The following is a 27,316-nucleotide window of genomic DNA, read 5'->3' as shown; positions in this document are numbered from 1 at the left end:
TCCATAGGAGGGGCAAGTTCCTGCTATTCAAAACAAAATAACTAAGCTTAAATTACCTCTGAATATGAGTTCAGAGTCTTTATTTAGAGAGAATGGTACATGTCTTTATTTCAAAAATTTTGTGGACTGAGATAACAGCCAGTTGTGTCTATGTACTGTGCAGTAATTCATTAAAACACTATATTTAAACCACATCTACACTTATGCCTTCACATTTGCTATGCAAATTGATGTAAGCATTAAGAACTTGAAAGAACAACTTAGGTTTGGGAACACCTGCTTGAACATTAATTTCTTTTTATTTTACACACTCCTCAGAATTTTTTTGTTTCACTATTCAAGGCTTAGGAGAACTCACTTATTACAACAAGAATAAAACCATGTGTATTTTAAGCTCAGGTAAAAATGAAACCTGCCTAAGCCCATTCTGCATGAACAATGTGCCTTGTTGGTGAGAAATGGTGAAAGTGAAAAACAGAGAAAAAATTATCAGTGTTTGAGCTGCAGTTAGTCCATGTACAAGGGGTGATCAATACAACAATTTGTAACTATCAAGAGCAGGAGCCTTCAAATGCCAGCTGGCTTGGCAGAAACCTTCCCACAGTGGCTGTATGTCAATATACAGATTATTTCAAAGCACCTTTAGTTGTTTTTCTCTAACATGATAAGCAATGGACTCTAATGTCCCGAGGCTTTATCTTCAGATCTTTGGGCAGGGACTTGGAAGAACCATGGCAGAGACTGCACTAACTAAGCCTTTCAAGTTTGCACAATCTGGCATGTTTTGAAGAGTCTAACTGCCCTGTAGCTGCATATCCTGCATGCAGATGATGACTTGAGGTTCATAAAAATTTATCATTTTTATTTTCTTTTAAAATACATAATAATCACCTCTAAAAAGTGGGACACAACTACCATAACTGGCCATATTATGAGATGTGACTTAACGCTACGTAGGGACATATTTGTAAAATGTGATTATGTGTGACACAGGAACAGTGCCAATACATTTTTGTCTCTCCACTCAGGATCAAGCTATATTGGAGCAAGGCCAGGGTAGCCCTAGGGTAGCTGCAGAGTCAAACAGGAAAACCAAATATTGATCCAGCTGGAGCTCAGAGTGAGCAATAATGTCTCTTCTGTGATTATATATGTGTTTGCTTAGCCTTACAGTCAAAGTGTACTGAGGTCTCTATAAGATGCAACATACAGAATATTTCACTTCTTATTTAAAGAGTTTGATAAGGATATGTAAGAAAAGAAATTCTGAGGAGGGAGTGGGACACAGTACATGGGTGATACAAAAGTACTTTCTTGCCACCAAGTCTGTACAAACTCTATCCTCTGCCTACCACAAGCAAACACAAATTCCCTTGCCTTTCCACTGAAAAACATACAGCTCCCAGGGAAATATTCATTTAGTGAATGTCAAGGACTATCTCTAACTGTACTGCTCTTCTACTCTTGCAAATAAACATATGTGTTAGAGAGTATGTCTGCAATCTCAGGATGTTTTGTATTCCTCAGACAGCTCAGGTAACCACTGTGCTCCTAAGATGCTTTTCAAGTTCTTAGGAACTGTCTTCCAGTATAGAGCAAGTCCAATACGCAAATTTGAAGCCACATCTAAGTGACTATATGATACTCATAACAAAAATAAGTAGTTGTAAGTGCAATTTTTTTCTATATGTTTACTTGCCAATTGACCTGGATTTTGCTTTCTCTTATCATTTTAGCACTTCTTTAAAACCGTTAGGGTGACCACTTTTTTACAGCTTATTTCCAGTACAGTTGATGAACGCCAGTATTCCAGACTCATTAAAATAAACACTATATTTTCTATGGAAACTTTATAAACCCAGTGTTGATAAACGTAGTATTCCTGAGAGTTCCTGGTTGGCTGATGAATTTTTCCTTTTTCAACTAAACAATGAACAGGTAAATTTAATATCTACTTTTCAAGGAAAATTTGTGCAAATTGAATGAAATAGTTCCTTTTCAGAATATGAAATAAAAAGGGTGAGCTAAATTAATTAAGACAGTATTAATTAATCCCGGGGCATTCAGGTTGAATCAATAGTTTTTAATGCTTCCAAGCACTAGAAACATCTGAACTATAGTAACCAGGATCAATTTCTAACTGTTGTGATATTTGTTTTCATAGATTTAGGATGAAATTTTTTTCCCTGATCAATTAAGCATGAAGAGATCTAAATTTCTACTCCTTTATTATTAGTTATATTTTTAAATTCTAATCACAAATCTCTTTAGCAACTCTGAATTCTTATTTGTTTTAAGTTATAATATGGAAAAATGTAACAGGAGACATGTAGATAGCACAGACCTAAAATTGAAAATGCAAAAAAGTATTGCAGGAACAGAGAGATAGCAAAACTGTTGCTTAAAAAACTGCATAAATTTTTGGGCTCTTGCAAGAATGAACTTAACCAACTTAACTCCCAGTTCTGTGAAAATTCTTTTAATCAAGGTGCTATGTAATCAAGATACACTGCAAGGATGTTACAAGAAACTTGAAAGACACTTATTTCATGATAGCCTAACATCTAAATTTTCATTGTTCATTGAAAGAAAATAAAAGTGATTGATAGAATAATCAAACATCATTATTACAAGGAAGTCTGTTTGGTTTTTATTTTTCCTAAAGCTAAATTTCCTCCTTTATATTAAAGCTATGGTAATGTCTTGATATTTCTTTCTCTATCCAAAATTGGTTGGTTTTGATTTGGCTTCTTTTGCTTTCTTATAGGATAATAAGAAAAAAAGGTTATTATTAAAAAATAATATTTAAAAATTATGCCAGCTTCTCTAACCCTTTGGAGATAGTACACATATAGTGCTTTAATATCAGAGGGTAACTTGTAATTCATCTTTTATAGAACAGACAATTTTTCTCTGAATGACAATGAAAAATTACCCAGATGCTGATGACAGGTCTTCTTTATGTATGGTGCTCAATAAATTAAAAATTCCAACAGTGCCATAAGATTTCTTGTTTCATTTCTGGCTCAGTAGAAATAAGGAGTCATGCTTCTACAGCTGTTTCAATTCTACTTTCACTACAATAAAAATACAATAAAAATTATGACTTTATAAAAAATAAGAGCCATTTAGTTCTACTGAGTTAGGATACTGAGAGTCCATTTGGATAGGACTTCTAGGAAGTGTTGCAGAATATTCTCCCAGTTGTGCCCTGTGCTTGTTTAAGGCTAGCTTCTCAGAAATGGCTTCAGACTCCTTTGGATTAAAGACTTAGAAGTCAATTACTTTATTTGTCTAGTGAACATTTAAATACCAAACTAATATAAAAAGTTTTGGGAAAGAACAAAACTCCAGTGTTTCTCTCATCTTCATCCAAAACAAAGTTAGCAATGATGCACTAAATATTTCTGATTCCCTTCTAGAACTGTTCAGAGGCATAAACCTCTTTATCCTGACAATGTTGAGAGTTGCACCACATCCATTCACCCACCAGCTAAACTCCTAAAATTTAGGCAAGTCAGAATCAAAGTTAATCACAGCAGATAATAAAACCTCACCCACTGTAACTGGCGGGTTTAAAGATGAAGCTGTGATTAGTGTGTAAATTTCGATATAGTAGTTAAAAACTCATACTCCGAAATGTAGACGAATATCCTCTAAAAATCTTATCTTTACTAAAATAGCTTAACTACCAGCATATAAAACTGTATTGAAGCGGAGTACCAGTCAAGTTGACTGTTAACAGAGATGTAAGTCATAGAGAGAAGCATTACTTTCAAAACCATGTGTCTGTGTCAAATGCTATGACTTGGTTTAAAATAATTCAGGCTTGCAAATCCAACTAATAATAATGAATATTCTGTTTTTCCTATACTTCAAACTACTTTTTTTTATTAAATGCTGATGTAATTCTAAAAGTTTATAAGCTAAAGACACTGACACAAATTGAAAAATGTTAATATGGAAGCCTCACTAATGCACTTTGAATGCATAGAATCCACAGAATTGAAACTAAATCTTTACAAATTATTTTCCCTTTAATTATCAAGCGTTCAATACTGATGACAGAGATAACAGGAGAACTGAGAGAAACAGTCTCTATTTAAATTAGAACACCTCAGGAATTTGTGCATCAAATCTATTTTGTTTCAGGCTTACAAGGGAGAGATTTGGTTAAGACTATGGGGAGCAACATTTTGGGTGCAATCTCTTCAGCATAAAACATAACCTGGTATGTGGTCAAAATTATTGGATACCTTAATCCTCAGAAATAATAGGAAATGCTTCACTTGCTGAAGTGGAGAAGCTTGTAGGGTAAACTACCTTCCACTTACTTAATAATTCACGCTATTAGAAATGCTTTAACCAGCCTCTGAAAAACTCTTTGACTCATAACTGACCACTGAAGAACGAGACACAGTAGACTTTACTGGATACTGAAACTGAGAGAACCTATTGGCCTGTAAGGGATGAAATGAATCCCACCACCTTCCTCCTGAGTGTCTTCCTCAGTTCACTCGGATTCTCCCTGTCTTAGCTTAAGGTCACATCCGGTAACAAGGTCTAACACATCTAACTTGCTCTTGAATCTACTGCTTTGACTATAGATCTGAACTTGGTTGATTACCGCTGAGTACATCTCCCTAGAGCCAAAAAACTAAACAGTGCTGTCTGATGATGTCAGCAACGTCCACTAGTTACAAATTTATTCTCTCCTCACTGTAATTCCTACCTTACATTATTTAGCTGACCTGAGTCCACTGTGGTTCCCTTTAATGTAAAGAAATACTTATTGTCATCCTTACTTTAGAATGTCAGATTTTTTTAAGGTAATTTCACTTAGAGTGATCTCCCTGAAGAATTGCTCTACTTTTTGAGTTTGTCACGTATTGGGTGCTATAGATAGATCACTTTTTACATGAATGAATTGTAAATGCAGCTTACTTATACTATAAACACCTTTAACAAAATCTGTCTTGCCTTTTTTACCTTGATATTCTCTACAACGTGTTTTATTTCATTTTGTAAGTAAAAGGTGTTGTAGGGAAATGAAAAAGGTTCACATTATTCAGGTACTAAAAACCAATCCATTTCCCCTCACGACTGTCTTGACGGCTTGCAGAACTGTTGTCTTATCAAACGGTTCATAAATCACCATACAAGAAAATTAAAAACTTGTAAAAACATTCTTACTTAATTTGATAGATTTAAGGGCAGATTTTAAATTCAAACATTCAAGTTAGGAATCTTGTCAAGGTGTTCTTTTCCTTTTAAACATGAACTAGGCCTTCTTCCTGTTAATAAAGGTAAGGATATCAGAAAGGCTTAAAACACTGTAGTACTGAAACTGTGATGTGTCTTGCACTGACTAAAAGGTAAAAAAACGCATGCAATATGGATCCAACTTCTTTGCAGTCAGATACTTTTTCACTGGGTTGGTTTGTACAACAACTTGAGTTTTTCATCTGATCATATTAGAAAACTGTAGTCTAATATATCTGAATATACTTAACTATCAGGAGATGCAATTTTCATTGGGTAATGAGAGTATATCCTTTATCACCTTCCTTTACCTATTAATTATTAAAATATCCTATGAATTAGACCTTGTTCCTCAAAACAGAATTGACCTCAGTCAAGTTCTACATCATGAATTTTGTATGTGGAGCATATATATTGCTCAATTAATCAGAACTTATCTGTACATAAGCAAGAGCACAGCTATAAATTGAACTCGCTTTTAGGTTCTACCTTCTAATTTCACAACCACCATTTTCATAATCACTGATTTTAATCACATGAAGTCGTGAAGTACCCCAGAATCACAGCAGCTCCAAGCTTTCCCTGCTGTGCATGTTTATATTATGGCCATACATTACTTAAATCCATTAAGAGTGATTCAGATCACTGTGCAATTTTAGTTTCTTGTACAGCCACTTGGATTAATTCCAGTGAAATAATTAGCATGCCAGAGCAGAATTTATTTGAAATCATTCCCTGCTTATCCCCAATAATAAATTAACAGTGGTAACAATTCCTTTATTCATTTAACATAAGGAAACCAGACATCAGGAATCTTTGTTGCAAATGGTCTGCCATAGTCCCCAATGCATTCACAAGCCAAGGCAGACCCCTCTGAAACCATGACAAAAAGCATATGAAAATAATTTTGAAATCTGGGGTTTTATGAATGTAGGTCTATGTTAGTTTAAGCTTTAGCCGTGTTTTCACACATTCCTCTGTACCACCAAGACTTAAAAAAAAAAAAAATTACATAGAATCATGACATGATTTAATTATGACAGAACAAACATCACAGATCTTAATAAAACAGCAGCATACATTCCCCCTGCCACTCCCACTTCTGCAACTGAAATTAGTATCTATTTTTTCAGTATAGTACCGATTAGTGAAACTAGATTTGCTACCACAGTGAATCCTAGCTAGGTCAGCAGAGTTCAGCCCTTCCCAACTCACTGTTAATCTTATTTGTCCCTATCTGATCTACTCATCTGCTATTATCTCACATTATACTTAGTTTTTAACCCTATCAGAATGTGGTAGCAGTGGTATCATACGATGCTAAGTGTTTCTGAAGTACAACCCCCTAAATTATCAAGTGCCTATAAGAACTCATAAATTGCAAAAATTGCAAGGTATGCCCAACTTCAACTGTTTTAAAAAGGTGGGATTTTTTTCTCTGTGGCTAGTTATATAGACTTGAGAGCAGGATTTTTAAAAATCTGAGAGAAAAGCATAGCACTAGTACATTTTATGTGGGACATTTAGTTCTATTGGGCTTTATGCCTCAAAAAATGTCAAAACTTATCAGCCTGTAAGTGCACCATTTTAAAGCTTCTGTTTTAATGACTTGAGAATGCAAATTTTGTACTCAATGAAAGAATAGAGTGATTTCAGCTTTCTTCTGGAAAACATTTAAAACAGTCTGAGCTGAATATTAAGTCAGCAGAGTTTTACATAGATTGATGTCTTAGCAACTTCAAAAGATAGCAGGAGAAGATTATTTTGTAAACAGATGATTCCACAATAATGATTCTCTGTAGGGTTCAAAATTCTCTATGAGAAAACTCATTATTATTGTTTTTTAAAGTCCTGTATAGATTCTGTTTTCTCAGGAAAAAAAATAAAATGTAAAGTGATCATTAATTTTTAGTTAACAAGTGTGGACACCTTATTTTGAGTTAACCTGTTAGATTATGTTCTTTTATTTTCATTCTCTAGTATTATTCTGCCCTTACAGGATGAATTTTTGGAATGTTTCCTTTTTAAACACAGTTAACTCTGCATGCATGAGTGTGTCTGTGCGTGCAGTCAAAATAAATCTTTTCTCAAAGGTATTAAATTAACATATCTAAAACTAAGTAACAGCAAGGCTTACAAGTCCACTTAGATTATGAAATTAATTCAAGAAAAATAAAGTATTGTAAAGCAGGGTTAAGTGATATACTTTTCTTTCTTTCAAGTCCAGTTAATGTTATAGAATCACAGAATGACTGAGGTGGGCAGGGACCTCTGGAAATCACCTTGTCCAACCCCTCTGCCCATGTCCAGTCAGGTTTTGAGTGTCTCCAAGGATGGAGACACCATAACTTTTCAGGCAACCTGTTCCAGTGTTATTGCATATTTGCCACAAAATCCCAGCAAGCAACACAGTTGCTTTACTTTGTCCAGAGAACACCAAACAAAAGGTTTTTAAGTCTTTTCTTCACCAGAAGAAGGAAAAGCTATTGCAGTGACCTCCTGAAAAAGCACACAACATTTACCTAAGCAGTGATGTCAGGAAGAGTCATGGTTTCCACCTATTCTCTGCTTCCATCTCAATTATCACTGTTCACATAAAAAAAGTCAAAGTAGCAAGTATGTCTGTTAATCCCCAGGATAAATAGCCCACCAAAGCAAATAAGATGTCTGTTTGTATGCATGAGAGTACAGGTCAAGTGCTGCCCTTACTTTACAATTCAGGGTAAGACTCATATTGTAATATCAGTAAATATGTTGTGTTGAAATGTGGAATGTTTTCTTGACATGTACCCATAAGACATACTAAAATGTGTTAATGTAAATATAAGTACAAATATATGACTAAAGGTAGGCAAAAAACCAGCTACCCTATACTGCCTATAAAGAGAGGTGGGAGGAAGGGGGGGAGGGAAGAGAGACAGAGAGAGAGGAAAACACAGAGAGAGAATGTGTTATTCCTGTCCAAGAAACAGCGCTCTATCTGTGCTGTCATTCTTTGTCTTGAAGAAAACGACAAGATAAATCTTTTTCTTAAAACCAAAACAAAACCACCTTTGAAACGCTTCTATTCACCACAAATGCACGTTCAAGTCCTGTTTCTGTTAAATGGTAAGCACTTGTGTTGGATTGAGCAGAGCACTTCTCATGGAGCACTTGATACATGCCAGAGTGAAAACTCTTATAAAACATCTGCTTGTTTTGTAGACAGAATAATGAAATTAAATAGAAAGAGAACACTAAAGTAATGCAATAGGAGAACATACTGAGTCATGCCACAATTACTATCGTGTATATCACCATTTATAAACCTAATTAACAGAAAAACTGTTCACTTTACATAGCTTTAAATACAAAACATCAGTTTCACATAAATACCTCATTTAGATACAAAGAGTGGAAGGAAAAAATATTTCAAATGTGGCACCTTATTAAAATAAGAAAAACGTAAAGTGATAGCATTCACTTTTTGCCTGGGAAAAAGAAAGGTAAGTAGGACCATAAAACATTTGAAAGGTCTAAGTATTCTCTCATCAAAGAAACATAATGGGCTGGTTATGGTGTGCTAACAGTGATCATTAAGAACCCAAGGAACTAGGTATACCATACCTCACTACACTGCTTTGATACGTCCTATTGTTTAAAAACTCTTTAGATGTACACAGTGGTTTCTTATCCTACGAAATTAAATTAATTATTAAACATTGTAAATGGAAATAACTGGGTTTAGACACCTACTTTCCTACCTGTCCTATGATAAACACAGGCAATAGTAAAACAGGAGTCTACAGTAACACACATCTTGCGTACAAAAAAATTCTTTATTTTTATTACAAATTAGGAAGTTCTATTCACTTTAAAATCATGATGAACTGTGAGGTTTTCTGCATTTAGCACACAACTGAAAGAATATCTAAGCAGAAAGAATTGTCATATCAATCACATCAGTACACTGTGCACTGGCGGTTATGATCATCCTTCAGTCATGAAGGTGTCATGGAATATTACAAAGATGAATCCTTCAGGGGAATAAATCTTAATTTTTAAATTAAAATAAACCAAATAAACAAAACTAAGCACAGTTCAAAGTGATTTCTTGCAATCTAAAGCAAAACAGTTACTCCCATAAACAGAAATACATATGTTTTCTTACCCTTGCAAACATCCTCCATAAGGCAGCCTGAAGTCCTTCATAATACAGGTCACACTTTGTGAGGTGAAACCCACTAAGCTGAATGTGACAGCATATTAATTGGACTTGCACCCACTCATTACCACATTGGTTAAGAGGGATACACTGAATTAAGAGAGGTGAGAAGTTGGTTTATTATGCATAAGGGTAAGATCATGGGGGAAAATGGATAGATTGAATAAAAAGAAAAACTGCCTGTCTCAAAAATACCAGTTACTTTTTGATATTAGAAATTACTATCACCTTGAAGAGCAGAAGCTAATCCTAAAACACAGGAGAAATTATTTAAGCATAAGAAATTATTTTTTTTTACTGTGAAGATGATCAAATATTGGAATTGATTACTCAGAGAGAATTCTGGAGGATTTTCTGTCCTTGTAGATATTTAACACCTGCAGGGCAAGGTCCTAAGTAACTTGATTTGGCTGATCCTGAACTAAGCAGAAGGTTGGAGTAGATGATCCCCAGAGGTCCCTGCCAACTTCAGCAGTGCTATGATCCTGTGATTGTTAGGCTGAAAAATGGTACAGTGGATATCTGAGAAAGACAGGATTTTCCTATCATGTGTCAGCTCATTTTTAATACAACACATTATTAATGTTTGAGCCTAGGATGCATATGAAAATCGACACACAGCACTACTGTCAAGTCTCAGCAAGGAGGTCTGGTAACCTATGTAAATATTCACCTCTGCCAGACACAGTAGTACTGTTGTCCAGAGGAGCAGGAATTCTGGATTAATAGGAAAAGGCAAAGTGTTTAAGACCGTCCTCTGCTTATGCCTCCCAATGCATGACAGAGAAAATAAAATACTTGGGTATATAACACACCCAAAAAATTGGTACACCAGTACATAATGTGGACCAGTCTAGTACAGGGAACATTTAACACATCCTATGATTCAGAATATTAACCTCAAATAAATGTTTCTTTTTATTTTTTCTTTTTTCCTATCTTTTAGTAAATCATTATTTCAAAAACCGATACTTCTTCATTAGTGTCCAGAATGCTCTTTTCTCACTTTTTTGCAATACTTAGTGTCAGCAACAGATATTGTGACAGATACTGATGAAATACAATTATCTAGGGAGAGGAAGGTTTCATATAAAATGTACAGCTTATATTTTTATACTAAAATTTCGAGTTTATAAAATGAAAATAGATCACTATGGGCTTTAACAACACCAGAAGACCCAGAAGAACATCTACTGGAAATGTAGGTAATTATCACTGCAAACCTTACAATATGCTGCCTACCTTTGTCATCATCACATTTCCCATTTTCTAGTAACACATTATGCTCCAAGTGTTCTTTAAAATCACTACAGATTCATTTTGACTCCTTCCAACTTTATATTCCTGGAGACAGGGATTCCCTTTTCATGAAAATTGCATGGGAAGAAAAAAACTGTGAACTACAGTCAACATTTGTATCAACCAAATGGTCTGGTATATTACCTAAAGCAAAAAAAGCTTCCAGTCAGAAGTTAAATTCAAAATGACCTTGTGCTTTTTTCAACAAGGCTGGCAGCTGAGGTCATTGGAATAAATTGTGATAGACAGTGCTTCTCTCTGCATAGTTAGAAAGCATGTGTAGTACGTGAACTACCACCAAGCAAGGAAAAACCCCCAATCAAAACAGAGCAAAGAACATTTCCTTGGAAATAGTGGTAAATACCATCTACAATAATTATGATTTCTAATGAAATAATTTAGGCTTTCAGAAATTTATTACACCATCAAGTATGTTCTACACATTTCAAATCTACATTCTTAAAAAAATCCTGTTCTTTATTGGCCTCTGCTCTTAACAACATAAGCATCTGTAACATTTCTCCAGCAGGTCGATCCCAGATGCACAGAATATTGTGTAGTGTTGTTTAAAAATATATTGTAGTGTTGTTCAAAAATATATACTGTAGTTGTGTTAAAGCTCTCTAAATTACTGAGTCAAAACCAATGAACCGTAAAGAAATTGAAACTGCTAGAAAGTGTTTTAATTGAGATTTAAATGTGTATATTGAAAGCAAACTTCTCATTAATCGTTCCTGTACGGAAATTGTTAACTAATTTCAGAAGGAGTATTTTTTCAATTTTTAAAAAATTTTCAAATTAAATTTAAATTTAATTTAAATTCAATTTTCAATTACTGTCAGATGATTTTAATCTATCAATAGGACTTCTTGAATCCTCAACTTGTTTCTATAATAGCAGCTTTTCACTGGAATATTTTGATCGACAGATTCTTATTTTTATCATCTGCCTCTTTTGGGAGTAGCTTAATATTAAGATGAAAAATATACTCAAGGTTTCAGAGCAGGTGGAAAAAATCACAGAACTGCTTCTAATTCTGTTTTCCACTGTGCCTTAGAGTATCCTATATAAAGAATAAAACATATCTTGTCACTACTGAAACATTTAAAGAAGAGAGGGACAAAAACAGAGTGCATGTAACTTACCATTGAAGTTTACTGCCCGGATATAGCTAAGCAGTTCTTTACCATCAGTTGTGCTCATCCTTGGGCATAGACCAATATATCCAGGACAGAGATCTTTATGCATGTTGTGCAGCGCATAGGCCATGGAATACACTGCATCAATGACAAACTGAACTTTTCCTTCTTGCTCATAGGCTGAATCTCTCGCAATTCTTTCTAAGCCTAAAGAAGAAAGAAAAAGAGTTTACTTCTATTTGTGTGTGCATGTGTGCATACCTGTATGAGTACTGCAAAAATGCAAAAATTCACATTATGACATAAATAATTGCAGTTGGGTTGACAGGTAAAGTCAGCATTCACCCATCTGAAACCTAAATAAACAAAACAATGAAAAATACAGCCTTCTGGTTTTGCCTCTCATCATCATATACTGTGCCAAGTATACAAACAGTATGCTGAGTTTTAGGTTAGAAAAGAGGACAGAACATTGCATTACAAGGAAAAGATACATAGATATGTACATTTCTACAATCCAGTAGAAAAATTCTCTCTCCACCTTATTGACTTCCATTCAACAGTTGTATGTTGTTATTTATAGTACACTTCTAGAGCAGCCTGCCATTCTGTTTTAGATAAATTTAAGGCTATCTTGATTTTTATCCCTGTCTATTGTTTGATAAACATTATTTAAACATCTCAGGGAAAAAAGCTGAATGCTTGCCAAGTGATGTGACCATCTGTCTCTATACTGAAAAGTGCTTATTCTATGACATTTTCCTGTATTTACTAGTGAATTATGCTTCACATTGAGAACCATGTACTGTCTGCTATTTCCTACAGGGACATTTATCCTTCAGAGGGAATACAGAGGAAAACAATGCATTATATAACTTTTATTCTGCAGGAATTGCCTGAATTAATCATCTATGTCCAAATCCAAAGAACTTTTTTACATTAATAGCTGATGTTACTAAGTGGAAAAGTTAATAAATAAAAATCAGGAAGCTCTGTTAAGTGGGTAATCAACATGAAATCCCACGTCCTCTATAGGTATTCAGATGCTGATTTCAAAGGCTCAAAATCTTAATTTTCCTGGGAAAAAGGCATCTGCAAATCTTGATGTGAAATCTGCCCTGCTGAAATTTACTGTGTAAGTTCCTCTTAGTTAAGACAAATATGAACAGCTAGGTTATCTACCAAGTTATCAACTCATTCATCTTGAAAAAAAACCCAGTCATATTATTTAAGATTATTTAGAAATGAGGCAAAAGTTTATGCATTTTTTTAGGTTTTAACAGTTTATATATTATTTATAATGTTTCTTTTTTATATCTAAACACAGGATTATATCCATTTAAAATTTCAATTTTGCTGAATCCAAGTTTTTAAAAGTACATTGTTGATGCCTGAAAATATACCGCACACAAGATCATTCTTTAGACAAAGTATGCATTTGACATGGAAAAAAAGCTAAGGAGTATACTCAGAAACCTTCCTTCTGTTTGCTGCAGTTCAGTGCCACCATCTCACATTACAGTGATAACATATGAACAAATTTGTAATCTGACAAGCAGTAGTCGTCTGTGCTTGAAACACCCCTGAGCACTGGGAGCAATAGATAGCCTTGAAAAATCATGATGTGCTTTTATTTCTCCTCAGGGATTAGTTAAAAAAAAATAAAATCACTGCCTCTTGAAAAGCTACCAACCATTTAGAGAAGAAGGCAAAGAATTCATTTTTGTGATTTGTACAAGTAACTTTGCAGACAGTTTTCAAGATTTGGTACCTAATGAATGGAAAATAATTAATAAATAGTAATATTCTACTACAAATAAATAAACATGAAAAACTTTTCCTTACACATGCTGAAAATTACAAAATTAGTTGCAATGCATAACCCAGACATAAAAGAGGACACGAAGGATGGAAGACAAGAAGTTTAATTAGTTTTCAAATTTATTAACTTATTTCATTTGGGAACTACCTTCTAACAGTAAGTGATGGGTAGCGCTCATGATTTCCACTTTAATTGTTCCTGCCTTGTTAAGGACTGTGGGACAAGCGAAGGACAGGGTTTACAGAACTGCTGGTGACACACAGCAGTCAGAAACCTGTATGTGCCCCCAGAGCTTCCACATTCTCTAAACAGGACGGTCAGGACCAGAGGAGTTGCAAGGACATCCACTTTAATTACCAAGATAAATATAATTCCCTTCATATATCAAATGGATAAATGTGTATGTTGAAGGGTGGGGGGTTGGTAAAAGACAGAGAGGAACCATTTTCTGTAACAAATTCTATTACTAAAAGTTGCAAACACTAAAGCAAGTGCATTGACTGTTACAGATTTTAAAAGGGGAAAAAAACAATACTATTCTTCCTTATGCTATACCGCAGTTTAAACACATATAAAACATTTTTGCATAAGTTTTTTTCATGGCATAACATTTTACCTTCACTCTTCACAGATATGTGACCATAACGTAATTTATCCTATAAATTACAGAGGAAAAAAACCCATTTTTCGGGACTGAATGTGTTTCTATACATACAAAGGGGTGAGGAACCTCACAGAACTATTAAATCTGTCAAATCCAGAAGGCAATAGAAAAGAAAAACCTCTGTGCTTTGCATAACTAAAAAAACACAGAAAATTGGATTATGTGCTCTTTCTTCTTGAAGTTTCTTCTCTTTTTCTCTTTCTAGATAAATAAACTAACATTTATAAAGATGACAAGAACTCATCAACTTAAATTTCACTGCATTGCCCTAAATAAATGTTAATGTATAGCAATAAAATTATGTATATTGTCTAAGCCATAAATATGGTCAGCTCCTACAGACATAATATTACTCAGTTGAAAGACATGACTATGATTTTTCTTCAGACTTGTATATCAAGTAATAACAGTTTCATTTATAGCTTGATGTTCAGTCTACGAGGCATGTTTCTACACACACTGGTGACTTGAAAGAACATAATTTGTATCTTGTAAAATAAATCTTTTAATGCTTTCTTAGTGATCAATTTCTCATCCTACAGTTAAAATTGCTTAGGCTGTGTTTTTATCAAAAATAATGAGAAGATGTTCCCAGCTCCTGAACCTTCACTTGTCGGATCCATGGTCTGACAGTGTGACAGGAACTGAGACAAGAATTGGTCTCACACCATCCCTTCCTACTCTGATCTCCAAACAACAGAAATCCAGGGAAATGTGCCATGGTGTTTACCAGCAGGTCTTCCAATCCAGCTGTTGAGAAGTGCAAACTTGACATCAGCAAGATGTCAAGACTTTCACCAACCAAAAGAGAAAATACATAGACATTTACTAGAGAAGACCTAGGAGAGCGGTGACACTAGCCCAGGAAATGTGTTAGCTCTTCCTGAATACAATCATTTGAAATCTATTTTTGGAATCCTAAAGTGAGACACAGGACTGATTCTCTAAGAGCCTGTAGAGGTGAAAGAGTTGCTACAGCAACTCTTGCACTTCCTGCACAAGACTGACAAGCTGGACTGTTGCTGGATATATTACTTCCATACCCTCTCATCATTTCCTCTTTTCATCCTGTAGTTTCTATGCTGCAGGAATAATTGTGTGTCCTGCTTAGCATGGTGTAACTCAGCTATGACATGGAAAGATATGGAATATAATAGTAGGAAGGTGAGATGTAGATTAGGTGGAAAAGGATGTGACTGGGACTACTCATCCAAGGGGGGAAGAAAGTGAAGTAGATGACATATTCCATTCCATAAATATCAATTGAGAATCAAGAGATTACAAGGAACATAACCAAGATAAATTAGGCCTTTAAAATAATAATTTAAAATGTATCTTCATTAAAACTTAACAGCATACAGTAAGTAAATAAAGATTAATGTAAGACAGATAAGATAATGAATTCATACATGGGTGATGGTATCACCTGTGAGTTAGAAACAACTGTCTCAAACAATCAAAACTTAAGTTGCTGATCTCTCCCACAGGGGACTAATCTGCTAGATGACAAATGCTGCATAATTCAACTAAGCTTTAGAAAGCCTACTCTTATTGATATTCTAAAAGCACATATAGAAATAACTTCTGCACACCTGTAAGTCCATGATAATAGAAAAACTTCACAGTTAACTTCCTAGTGATTATTCTCTTAAGAATATAAAAAAATCTTAAATAAGGCAATTGGATATACCTGGTTTGTAACTTGTGACATTGTGAAAATATGGCTGGGGGTAAAAATTAGAGGAAACTGAGAAGTTATATTCACATCCTAAAATAATTTATAGCAGTATGGAAATTATGGGGTAATATGCAGCTGCTAATCCCTGGATGGAACATGGTTGGCAGCTCCATGATGATTCCCCATACAACAGTAAGCACTTGCTAAAGGGGAAGGAAGGAAGGGGCAGGGGGGCAGAGTGGTGACACCAGCCAGGCTCTGTAGAAATCCCTGCAGGGAGGGGAAATCGATGGTTCCTTGCAGCTGATAAAACCAGGCAGTACTTATCTACCAAGAGAGATAGGAGAAGATGTCTTGCTGCTGAGCCAACAGCTGTGGTGAAATTTCTCTCCTCGGATGAGGGAGCCTAATTGTAATACTAAAACACACTCACTTCCAAGGTATGACCACCTCTATATTTTTTGACTGTATCCTTATATACAAAGCAAGAGAATTTTACACCAATCAGCAACAAAGGTATTTATGACTAAAGTCACTCAAATTCCACCTAAACATAAAGAAATAGTATAAAAGTAAGTCTAGAATGGGGGAACAGTGTGGGAAGACTCTATCATGACTGCTGGGATAGTGGACGGGCTGGATTTAGGATACTTAGTAACACTTTTTCAGTTCATAGCTACAATGTCCATTTTTTACTCACTGTTAAATTATTTATTCCCATTACTTGGCTTGCAAAACAATTTTACTTAAGCTTCTTGGAAGCAAACAAAATCAAAGATAAATATTATGTTGCAATTGATCTTCTGTGTGGGCCAATCCCAACGAAAATGCAGTAATTTGTATGTGGTCTCCCACTCTTCAGCTCAGACACGATAGTCCTCTATTTGTCAGAATTGGTTAGAACTTCCCATCTCTGCAGCAACAATTTTTTCCACAGAAAGCTGGCATCTTGAACTGTAAGCCATTTCAGCAGGCTCAGCAGGAAGCACCAGGAGCATCTGTTGCTCCAATTGAAGTCTTCCTGATTATTCAGCTGTTTTCATCACACGTTACGGAGTTTGTTCTCTCTGAACAAATAACGCAGATCATCATCTGCTTTTACTCAAACTTAAGGGCATTATATACTTTTATGATGGGGGAGTTGAGTTTTCTGATAGCAGCATGGTAACACTGATGCTTGCTTTGTGCATCAGTTAGTTTACAGAGAGCATCACAAAACCTGCAGCTCCTCCGTAATAGTACAGTGTCAGTTTGGGAAGCAATTCAGAGGGGAAACTAAAGATTATATCAATTTTCTCAGCTCTTCCCAAAAGAAAATTGAGAATACAGAAGCAGCAACAGTGAAATGACTGTCTACTGTTCTCCAACAACTGATGTATATGGGTTTGCAATCTGGTCAACTGGCGCTTGATTGGGGGTAATTATTTGGGGGTTATGCCCCTTTACACCAACTCACAAAACAAACAAACAAACAAACAAAAAACAAACCCACAAAACCTAAAACCAAAACAAATAAACCCCCCAAACAAACAAAACCCAAAAACAATTTAAAAAAAAAAAAAGAAACAAAATCAAAAATTTACATGACAGCAAGACCAATTAGCAAAAGTCTGAGAACGAAACAGTTTTTCAATTCCTAGAATAATACAGAGATTAAAAAAAAAAAAATTCCTACTCAGAACTGGGCCGAAAGCTCACATCTTTTAAACACTTTTTAAACAGAAAATAGCAAGAACATTTCACATAAGTGAATATGCTTCAGTAATTTTCACTTTATCACCCCCATAAATGAAAAACTAACTTTTTTCTTTGCCTGGCTCTGTAACTGAAGCATCTTAAAAATTCTTGCCCTGCCCATGAACATTTTTCACTGGAAATACCACAACACTTTTCCTGATCTTCACAGTAAACTGGACATATGTTTCAGCAAAACACTTCTAAAAATTCACAATAATATATATTAAAGTGGAATTAAACCACTATTCTAATTATATTGGGGTATTTTGTTCCTATTACTATTACTATACGTAACATAACAGAAAAGCAAACTAAGGTTGCATAGAATTTTTTCTGTACTTTGAGAGAGTCCCTAACAACAACTTGAATGTTGTTATCAGAGTGAAAAACTTTCCTTATTCTAATTAATGCCTTCATATTTCTTAATTATAGCTCATTGAAAGAGTGAATAGAGTTGGAAAACATAGGCACTCAGAGCTCTCATACATTTAAAACCCAAGACTGCCACATCTAACAGCGACAATATTATGTAAAATACCATCTTGCTGAGGCAAGATTTGCTAACATCTGTATGTTAAGCTAAACATTAATGACTGCATTAAAATAACAAGGAGACACAATAGTATATGGTTTCTGCCAACCACACTAAGAACCACACCATGCATTTAAAAGCAAAAGTGTATCAAAAAAATACAGTGGGATAAACAATACTTCTTTCAGGGACATGGCTGGTCAATATCAATAGAATAGCCCATGGAGGAATACAGTATTTAGTATGAACAAAACTCCAAGTGGATATAGGATTTTAAGAAGTTTTATGTTCTTCTTATAAACAGATTACAGCATTGAAACTGCAGGCAGATCACTACTAATCTTACTGTCAGAAGACTCTTGACCTCTAAAAATGGTGTTCTAGTAGAGATCTATTCACCCTTACCACTTCACTTTCTGGCTACAATATTTCTGACAACCTGGGAGCACATATCAGCAAAAAAAAAAAAAAACACTGTAGACATTTAAATAACAGGGAGAGAGACTATTGCGTTACTAAGGAAGGATTCACAGCAATTAATAAATCTGACATCACAATGGGTTTTGTTAGATTTTTCTCAAGATTTTACACCAGAGAGCAAACCACACAACTTTTACAAATATTTCCTTGTAATAATTCCATGTATTTTGCATGTTCTTTAAATATTTACATGGTCATTTAACTATCGCTTGCCCCCTCTTGCTTCTTTGTTTTTTTATTTCAGAAAAGACACTGAAATCAGAGATTTGCATCTCATTTAAGCTTGAGTCTTATACTTCTGCAAAATTTTGTACCATATACCATTTAGAAATATTAGTGATCCACTGTCTCTTTCATTCCTGTATATTTCTAGTTTTAGTACATATTAAAGGAAGGTAGCTGATTCCATATTATTACGGTATTGCACTTTTTTAGTTGTATAATTATATTTATTTTTTGTTACTTGTAAAAACAAAAATTGAACACACAATGTTAATTTATATATTTGTCAGATTTAAGACTGTATTTTACACATATCAGTACATAACAACACATGAAATTCTGTTTCAAATGTAAAACCACGAGTTTTACCATTAATTAACACTCCTTAAATTCTAAAAAAAAAAATAGAGAATTTCAGCCCCAAAAGTTGTCAGTTTGATTTGTGAGTAAGAAATGTTGTTCTACAGATTTTTTTATCAAATCAAAATGGTAGAGGAAAAATGTTTTAATTATGTTCTAAAATGAGATGTGTTTGTCATACAATGGCAAAAGTTTTAGATGATCATTCTGAACAGAATAACAGGAGGATAAAGGAGAAAACTTGCTTACTGTTTGCTAACACAGAGATCTAAGGATTACCTTAGTAAAAATATTTTAAATGTTGTTTGAACTTTAGGTGCTTTATTTTTCTCTGGGAATAATGCCAGTATTCAGGTGAGCATTAGCATGAATAGACAACCAAATATTTTGCTGAATTTCTCAAGTTTAAAACAAATCATATCTCGAGGTAAGTATGTAGATAGAACCTACATTTTCTAACACAAATTACCCATGGGAATTTCTATCTGTGGGAAAAAATTGCTAATGTACTAGCCCAGGCACATAGGTGAAAATAACTGATACCATTTTAAACCCCCCCAGGCTGCAAGCAATTCTAATGCAGGCTTCAGTGTATAACTCAAAAGCCTATGGCAATGGCTGTCTGCGAGAGGAAAGATTCACTACAAGCAACTGAATTTATTCATTGTCTGTTAGCATTTAAACTCACAGAACCTTCAGTGCATAACAGCAGTATGTATAAAAATACTTACCTCTGATTATTGACTGTGAGAGCTTTTAAGTTTAAGCTTCAGACCAGAAACTCAAGAGACTTTTTTCCTCAGGACTATTAGTTTTAGTTATAAAATTGATTGACATCATGCTTAAGGCCTTTCTTGCAATTGGAAAGCACTTGTTGGAAGTATAAACAGACAAAGAAGTATCCAAACAAATAACTTTCTGAAGTATTTGTGGCCACTTCACCAAAAAGGGGAGGGCAGGGGAAGGGAGAGAGGGAGAAGAAAGGAAAGAGTCTTTTGCTTGTCTAAAGGCAAATCTAAAGTCTTTTGCATGAGTCTAAATCTTGGATTGAAACAGAGCTTAATAACCAATATATCGCTTTTCTCAAGCCTTGGATACTCTCACTGTGACATTTAGCATTTCTTTGAAAAAATGTTTTCTCCTATTTAACTTCTCTGTTCTCATGTACTCCACTCACTCCCAGGTGCTGCTCTATTAACAGAAGACCTGAAATTCCCTCAGTCACCAGCCCACTCACTCCATCCCTTCTGCTCATTCTTGATGGCCTGTGGTAATTTCCTCGGCTTACCCTGTCATCACCCCAGTGCTCTTTAATCACATTTTGCTGCTGGTCTCTGACAATTTTGCAGTCCTCAGATAAAGCCTATTGCTAATATAAAACAGTATCTCACATACTATCTACCATTTAGTCAGCTGCTACACAGATAGAGACTCAAATCCAGCAGAAAAAATTGTTATATTTTCTTACAGTGGTTAAAAGGACTGACTATAGCTACAACATTCTTCACATTTGGATTAATTCACAGGGCTGCATGTTACTGCTAGGGAGACAGGTATGTAAAAAGATTTCAAGACAAATGCTATGAAAAACAACGTGAAATAAGTGCAACAATGAACCTTAAAATAATTTCACTCTCAATTACTACCAGGTCTGTATTCACAGTATCAAACTTCCAAGAGGAAATTTTTGGAGCTGGACAAGCCAGAAGTACTCATGACAGAATTTTTCTGTGGAAAGAGAGCGGTTTTTTTCAGGAAGGAGCAGTGGGAGGATTTTTTCAACTGCAATCAAAAAGGAAGGTATATGAAAGCATTCTTTTGAAAGTAAAGAGACAAGTACAAATTTAAGCATACAAGAGATCTAATAGTAACATTTTGCAATATTAAAAGCTGAAGAAAATGTTAACTTTTCCATTTGCCCTATCCCCTGTCTCTTCCTATTGTGCCTCATTTTAGTGATCCTATCATAGTGCAAGTAGGGTATAATGAGGAAAAGACATAATTAATTTCACGTAGTTTATCCAATAGGAAAAATGTTACATGGTCATAGAAAATTACATACTGTTTTATTTCAAATTTTATTTTTCTGTATGAGAAAAGGCAGGTTTTGACAGTCAGAATGGAAAACATGGGTTCAAGGGCTTTGAATTGCTATAGGTTATAATTTTATTGTATGTTACTGTCAAAGTAAACCTATGTGATTTACTGGAGATAGGGAAACATCATTTTGTTCTACAAGCTGTTTAGACAACAGCTGAAACACATGATTTTCAACAGGTGAAAGTCTGTACTCTCCTCACTAGTTTAATTAAAGATGTTTTTTCAGGAGCTGATAAAAATGAGAGCACCATCAATTAGAACTAAGCAGCTAGTTAACAGACTGCTTGATGCCATGAACAGGACATGGACAATTGGCTTCTGGAAGGGGATTTCAGTCCAAAACTGGAAGACAGCTTACCCACAAACACTACTCTTCACAAAGCCTAGAAGATAGCTAGCTCTTTAATTACAAACTAATTAGAACGGATTGGCTTCATTGCTAAATTAGGGACATTACAGACGTTTGCTCCTTTAGCAGGTTGGCTGTACACACTCCACTGGCAGCAGCCTTAGAGCTGCACATATCCCTTCCTCACCAGGGCAAAACAGTGACAATAAGCAACTTGAAGAAAAGTTCCCTCATTGGCAATGCTGTCCCTTTCGAATAGAGAGAGAATCAATTTGCTCTGCTTGCTCTCCCTTGTGTGAATCAGGACAATTATCTATGAAGAACTGAGGAGGTAGATGGAAGAGGCTTGTCTGGAGATGGCATTTTGGAGGTGGGAGAGGTAGATATGCTGTCAGAGCTTTTGCAGAAAATTTCAGAATTACCTTGGCTGAGATGTGCTAAATTAAATGGTGCTGAACAAGATGCTTGTGACTAAGCAACAAACAACACCGAGAAAAGTATAACAGTCCCTGCAATACACTTTAGGCATCAACAGTAGTTGAAAACATCCTTAACTGCATGAATACCTTTAAAACTCAATACTCTAGCAAAGCCTCTGAAGTTCTGCTATTTCACACAGCTAAAACCAGAGCCATCTTGAGAATTTGGGGGCATTTCTCTTCTGCCAAGGGCCATTAGAATTCGTGGTACAAACAAGTTTCATTCCTCACAGGGGATGGAATCCAACAAATAAATCTGAGTCCAACAAATTTACACTTAGTTTAGCACAAGAGATAGACACTTGATACTCATTTTTTCCTTAGAAGTCTTAGTGATTAAGCACTTTCTCAGGAATCAAATATCCCCTTTAGGTGTTAGTACATTAATAATAATAACATAATAAATATGCGAAGTACTGTTAAAGCACAGGCTTTCTCTTGATGGGAGGTACTCACACTGCCATACTTTACATACCTAAATCAGCAAGTCCCCTAGCATGAACCACTATTAGCACAGTAAGACTTCAGACTTGCAATTCAGTGTGCAATCATTTAACAGTATTCTGAGCCTGCTGGCAATATGTACCCCTAAAAAGCAGATATTTAATAGTTTGTGCATATCACTGTAACACTGAGACACTGAGCACCTGCTCATTTCAGACATGCAGTCTGAAATCAAATGAAGAAGACGTGACTTTTTTAGGTATTCTGGTACTTTGATTAAAAAAAAGACCACATTTGATAACCATTATATTATCATGAGCCTATTTCAGTAACCTAAGGCCATTCAAAAGTAATTTTTCACCTGATCTTGAACTGAAATGCTCCTATCTACTTTCTTGCAACATATTTTACAATTTTAGATACACTTTTGAAGAAATCAAAACTCCTCTGCAGGATTCTACAATCTTGTGCAGTTCATGTTCCAATTTACAAAGTGCAGTTTGAACTCATTTTACCAAGGCTGTTTCATTTCTTCTTATTCCAACAACCTGTATCATGATCTCTAGTGTACAGACTGATGGGAAAATTCTCAAAATCATTTAAGTGTTTCACCAGTACATTAGAGGTGTAAATGTGTTTTGAGCCCTTCTATGTAAGAAATATACTGATAAACTAGAGCAAGTTCAGCAGACAGCCGTGAATCTGGGGGCTTGATCACATGCCCTGTGAGGAAAGGATGAGGGATATGCTTTTGCTCAGCCTTAAGAAGAAACAGCTTTGTGGTCAAGTCCAAACAGGAAGATGAGCCAATATTCTTCACAATGGTGTATGATGCCAGGACAGGATATAATGGGCATAATGGGAAACAAAGGGTTAAAGTGGTAAAAGGCTTTTTTCAATAAGGATGCTCAGACAACAAGCTGCCCAGAGAAGATACACAGTCTCTCCCCATCCTTGGAGGTTTTCAAAAACTGACTGGATAAAATCCTAAGTTATCTGGATCCAACTTCAAACTAACCCTGTTCTGAGTAGGAGGTTGGACTAGAGACCTCCTAAAGTTCCTTCCAATCTGAAATATTCCGTGATCCACTGTTAAGATGACACTGCAGCAAAAATGTCTTAGCCAATGCTATTGAACAATCTCAAGTGCCTATGTAAATATGTATATGTACAGGTCCATGTGCTCTTGCAGACAAGCACGTGGAAGTCCACGACAATCTAGACCGCACTCATTAGGGAGGGAGCTCTGAGGACATCCCAGGTGAAGAATTACCCTCCCATACCTTGTCTTCAGACCTAAAAGACAGGTTGGGATAACAAGACTTCTGACAGTGGGGGCTTTTGTTGATTTCTCTCTCAGTCCTTGGGTGACCAAGAACAGTTCAAAGTAAATAGAAAACCAGGTGAATTTGCATTAAGAAAATATTTTTATATTTGACCTCACCGTGTAAAGTATCTGCATTTGAAGGACGGCACCTAGATCAGGATACACTAGATTCAGTATTGTGAGTTTGGATGCTTTTTATTGTGACTGCTGTATCACTTAGTGCCAGAATTGTATAACTGACTTTTACATTCACTCCCATAAGCCTGGAATTCTATGACGAAGGAAAAAAGGTGTACTGATGAAAAGTGGTGGTGAAAACCCTGGTCTCTTTTTAAATATGTTTCAAACATTTTAATCAGTAAAGAGCTCACTTACTGTGACCTCAGTGGATACCAAAGTTTTAAAAAAAGAGAGAGAAAAGCCAAAATGTACTTTGGAAGGATCCTTTTTAAGCCATCCTAATGATCTGCAAGTGACTTGTTTCATGGCTGAGAGCGTTCACAGCTCGTGGCACTGACCTCTTCTGCTGGCCTGAATCAGCTCAGTTCCAATGGAAGTCAATTCAGTAAGGGTGATTTACAGCCCCTCCAATTTTGTCTCAAAATCTGGTATAATGTGAGAATGTCAGAGAGCTAACAAGAATATTTTTTTAAAACAAATTGCACCATTTTCTGTTGCAGTAGTTTTATTGCTTCCTTAAACAATTCTGATGTTCTGGATTTTAAGTTAATTGGAAGTGAGGGCACTTTGAAGGGATAAAAATTCAAACAGAACCTATACAATGTTGCTCAGGGAAGCTGTAGTCAGCCTTTCATTTTAACATCATCCAGTCTCATGGTTACATGCACAGTTATACTAAGTTAATTAGTTACTAATATATACTAGCTGATATATAATTTGCAAGATGACCATCATTATAAGCAATGTAAACAACATTTTGAAATTTATGTTTCCCAAAAGCTATGTTGAAACCTAAAATAAATCTGATAACATTCAGAAAGAGCAAAAGAAAACAATGGGAATGAAACACAGTAATACCGTGTTTACTATTCAGGATGGAAAGAATTTTTTTTCTAGTTGTAATTAGAACATAATTATGGTCCCAAAACCAAGGCAACACATAAAGAAACAGCTAGAAAGTAGTGCCTTGCTCTATGCTATAAATTTGTGGTCTTTTCAGGTCTTTTATCTTTATTGCCCTTATGGACAATTGCAAATCTGTATTCCTTAGGCTGCAATTCTCTTTATCAGTAGCACCATCCAGAGGCACATGTTAATGCTATGGTGAAGCCAGTTTACTAAAAAATGCAGTAACAAATAAAATTATTCTTTTTTTTTAATTTTAAATAAGGCAAGGCATAAAGACAAAGTGATTATATATTGTAATGAGAAATAATTCAACAGCAAACCAAAAATATTTTTTTCACAAAATTAAATAATAAACATACATTACATATCCTAAACATGAAAAAGGCATCCAGTTATCTTGTTATGATTTCAATCTCTAAATGCCTTGACTACGAGAAAACCTTTTCAAACAAAGAGGGACAGAAACTTTATAAACAGGTCCTTCAGATTAAAAGAACATTTTCAGAATTCTATTTTCTCCATTGATTTATACACATTATTTGACTAGGACACTGAAAGAAAAAAGTGAAGTCTTAGTGAAATCCCAGTGCAGTAGGATCCACATGGATCAGTGGAAGACTTGACCTATAATAGTTGTGGGAAGAGGTAAGAGCTGAAAGATTATTTGCTTCTTTCAAGTGAATAAACCTATTAATTTATCCTTATTAGTTATCATCATTATTCAGTGTAAAAGTACAAGCAAATAAAATTTACTTTACATAAAGAGTATTGAAACAGGTTATTCTGGTGATTGTTTAAGGAGGATACAGTTGGCTTTATTACACATTTTTCCACCTCTGTAAAAAAATCTCATTCTTAGAAATGCAAAGATATATAAAAACAAAAATGGTACTGTCATCTATGATAGGCTGATTCCTTCTTAGAAGTGTTCTCAAGGATGAAAATTAAATGTACATGATATATATACACATACATTGAGTGAATCATATATACTGAATTATTTATTTACTATTTCTCTTTTTCAGAGTCTATGGCCAATACCTTTACTATGTATTTTTTAGTGGGAATTATTTTAAAAAGCAGATTATCCCATAATAAATGCCTCATAAATCAATGAAACAGCTTTGCATACAGAGTAATGGGGTAATATGACCTGTATTTATTTTACATGTTTTTGTTCTAGAGGTTTCTGGAAATAGTTATAGAGATAATATTTGCTCATAAAAAATGAATATATAGGTAGTTCTGATAGGAACCATGAGGCAGGAAGAGTCAGTTCATACTCAAGATACATGTCTTCCAGCATGACATGGAAAATGTATGTGTCAGGCTGTGCATAAACTATATAATTACAAATTATAAAACTATTAAGCAGGCCTGGCATTGTACTGCAGAAGGTGGTTGCATTCAGTCAGTGCAATCTAGGAGACCAGACACCCGTGACTGAATGTTTACTACTTTTGAAGAAAAATGTTTGCATAGTTTTGGTAGGACCTGTGACATGCCAGTGTGAAAGGCTAGTTCAAGACAGCATAACCAAGTGAAACCAAAATACTCTTGCCAACTGTGTAGGCAAAAATTCATTTTTGGTGCCCAGGATGAACCACTTTTGATACAGAAAGAGAAGTCACAAAGAGAAGGTTAGAAATCTTGTAGAGCTCTGAAACACTAGTCTTGTTCCTAAAAGGATGAAAAGATTGGAAACAGTATTCGCCATAACCGCAAATGACTTCACCCATTTGTTAGTAGAAGCCACTCTTTGCTGTAACTCTCAGGGGTGTTGACAGCAGCCAGTATGGCTCTCCAGGCTGCTGGGTTGGGGAGGCATAGCAAAGTCTCTAAACAACAGTTGACTTTGTCTAGGTCAAATTTGGTCCTATCTTGCCCTTCCTTTAGAAAGTTTTCAGAAAGAAATGTGTAAAATGGGAAAATTGCATAAGGAAGGCAGCTAAGTAGGAATAATGGGAGACCCGGAGTTAAAATCCATTTATTTAAAATAAATCCCCACTATTATCTGAAATAACTGCAAGTGAACTTGTAAAATTGGGCTGGTTTAAGTGAAACCATAACAAAGATCTTATAAAGCAATACACAAAATTAGTATTATGCAAAGACTTGTGTTTAGGTAA

The 27,316-nt window shown here is 35.1% G+C and overlaps 1 protein-coding gene across 4 annotated transcripts in view; it reads right to left on the bottom strand.

The window, feature by feature from the left end:
• Positions 1–27,316, bottom strand: part of GRM8 (glutamate metabotropic receptor 8) — a 328,287-nt gene that overhangs the window by 107,498 nt on the left and 193,473 nt on the right. For all 4 annotated transcript variants that reach the window (XM_027882705.1, XM_027882707.1, XM_027882706.1 and 1 more), the window contains one exon: positions 11,911–12,111. In XM_027882705.1, coding sequence (XP_027738506.1) covers positions 11,911–12,111 — 201 coding nt within the window. The remainder of the gene's footprint in view (positions 1–11,910; positions 12,112–27,316) is intronic.

This window comes from Empidonax traillii, unplaced genomic scaffold (genome assembly GCF_003031625.1).
Source record: "Empidonax traillii isolate 1590-97213 ecotype Southwest subspecies unplaced genomic scaffold, ASM303162v1 scaffold110:size1153230, whole genome shotgun sequence".
NCBI classification, from domain to species: Eukaryota; Metazoa; Chordata; class Aves; order Passeriformes; family Tyrannidae; genus Empidonax; species Empidonax traillii.
The sequence above is the reverse complement of the archived record's forward strand: the minus strand, read 5'-3'. Positions and strand labels throughout refer to the sequence as shown.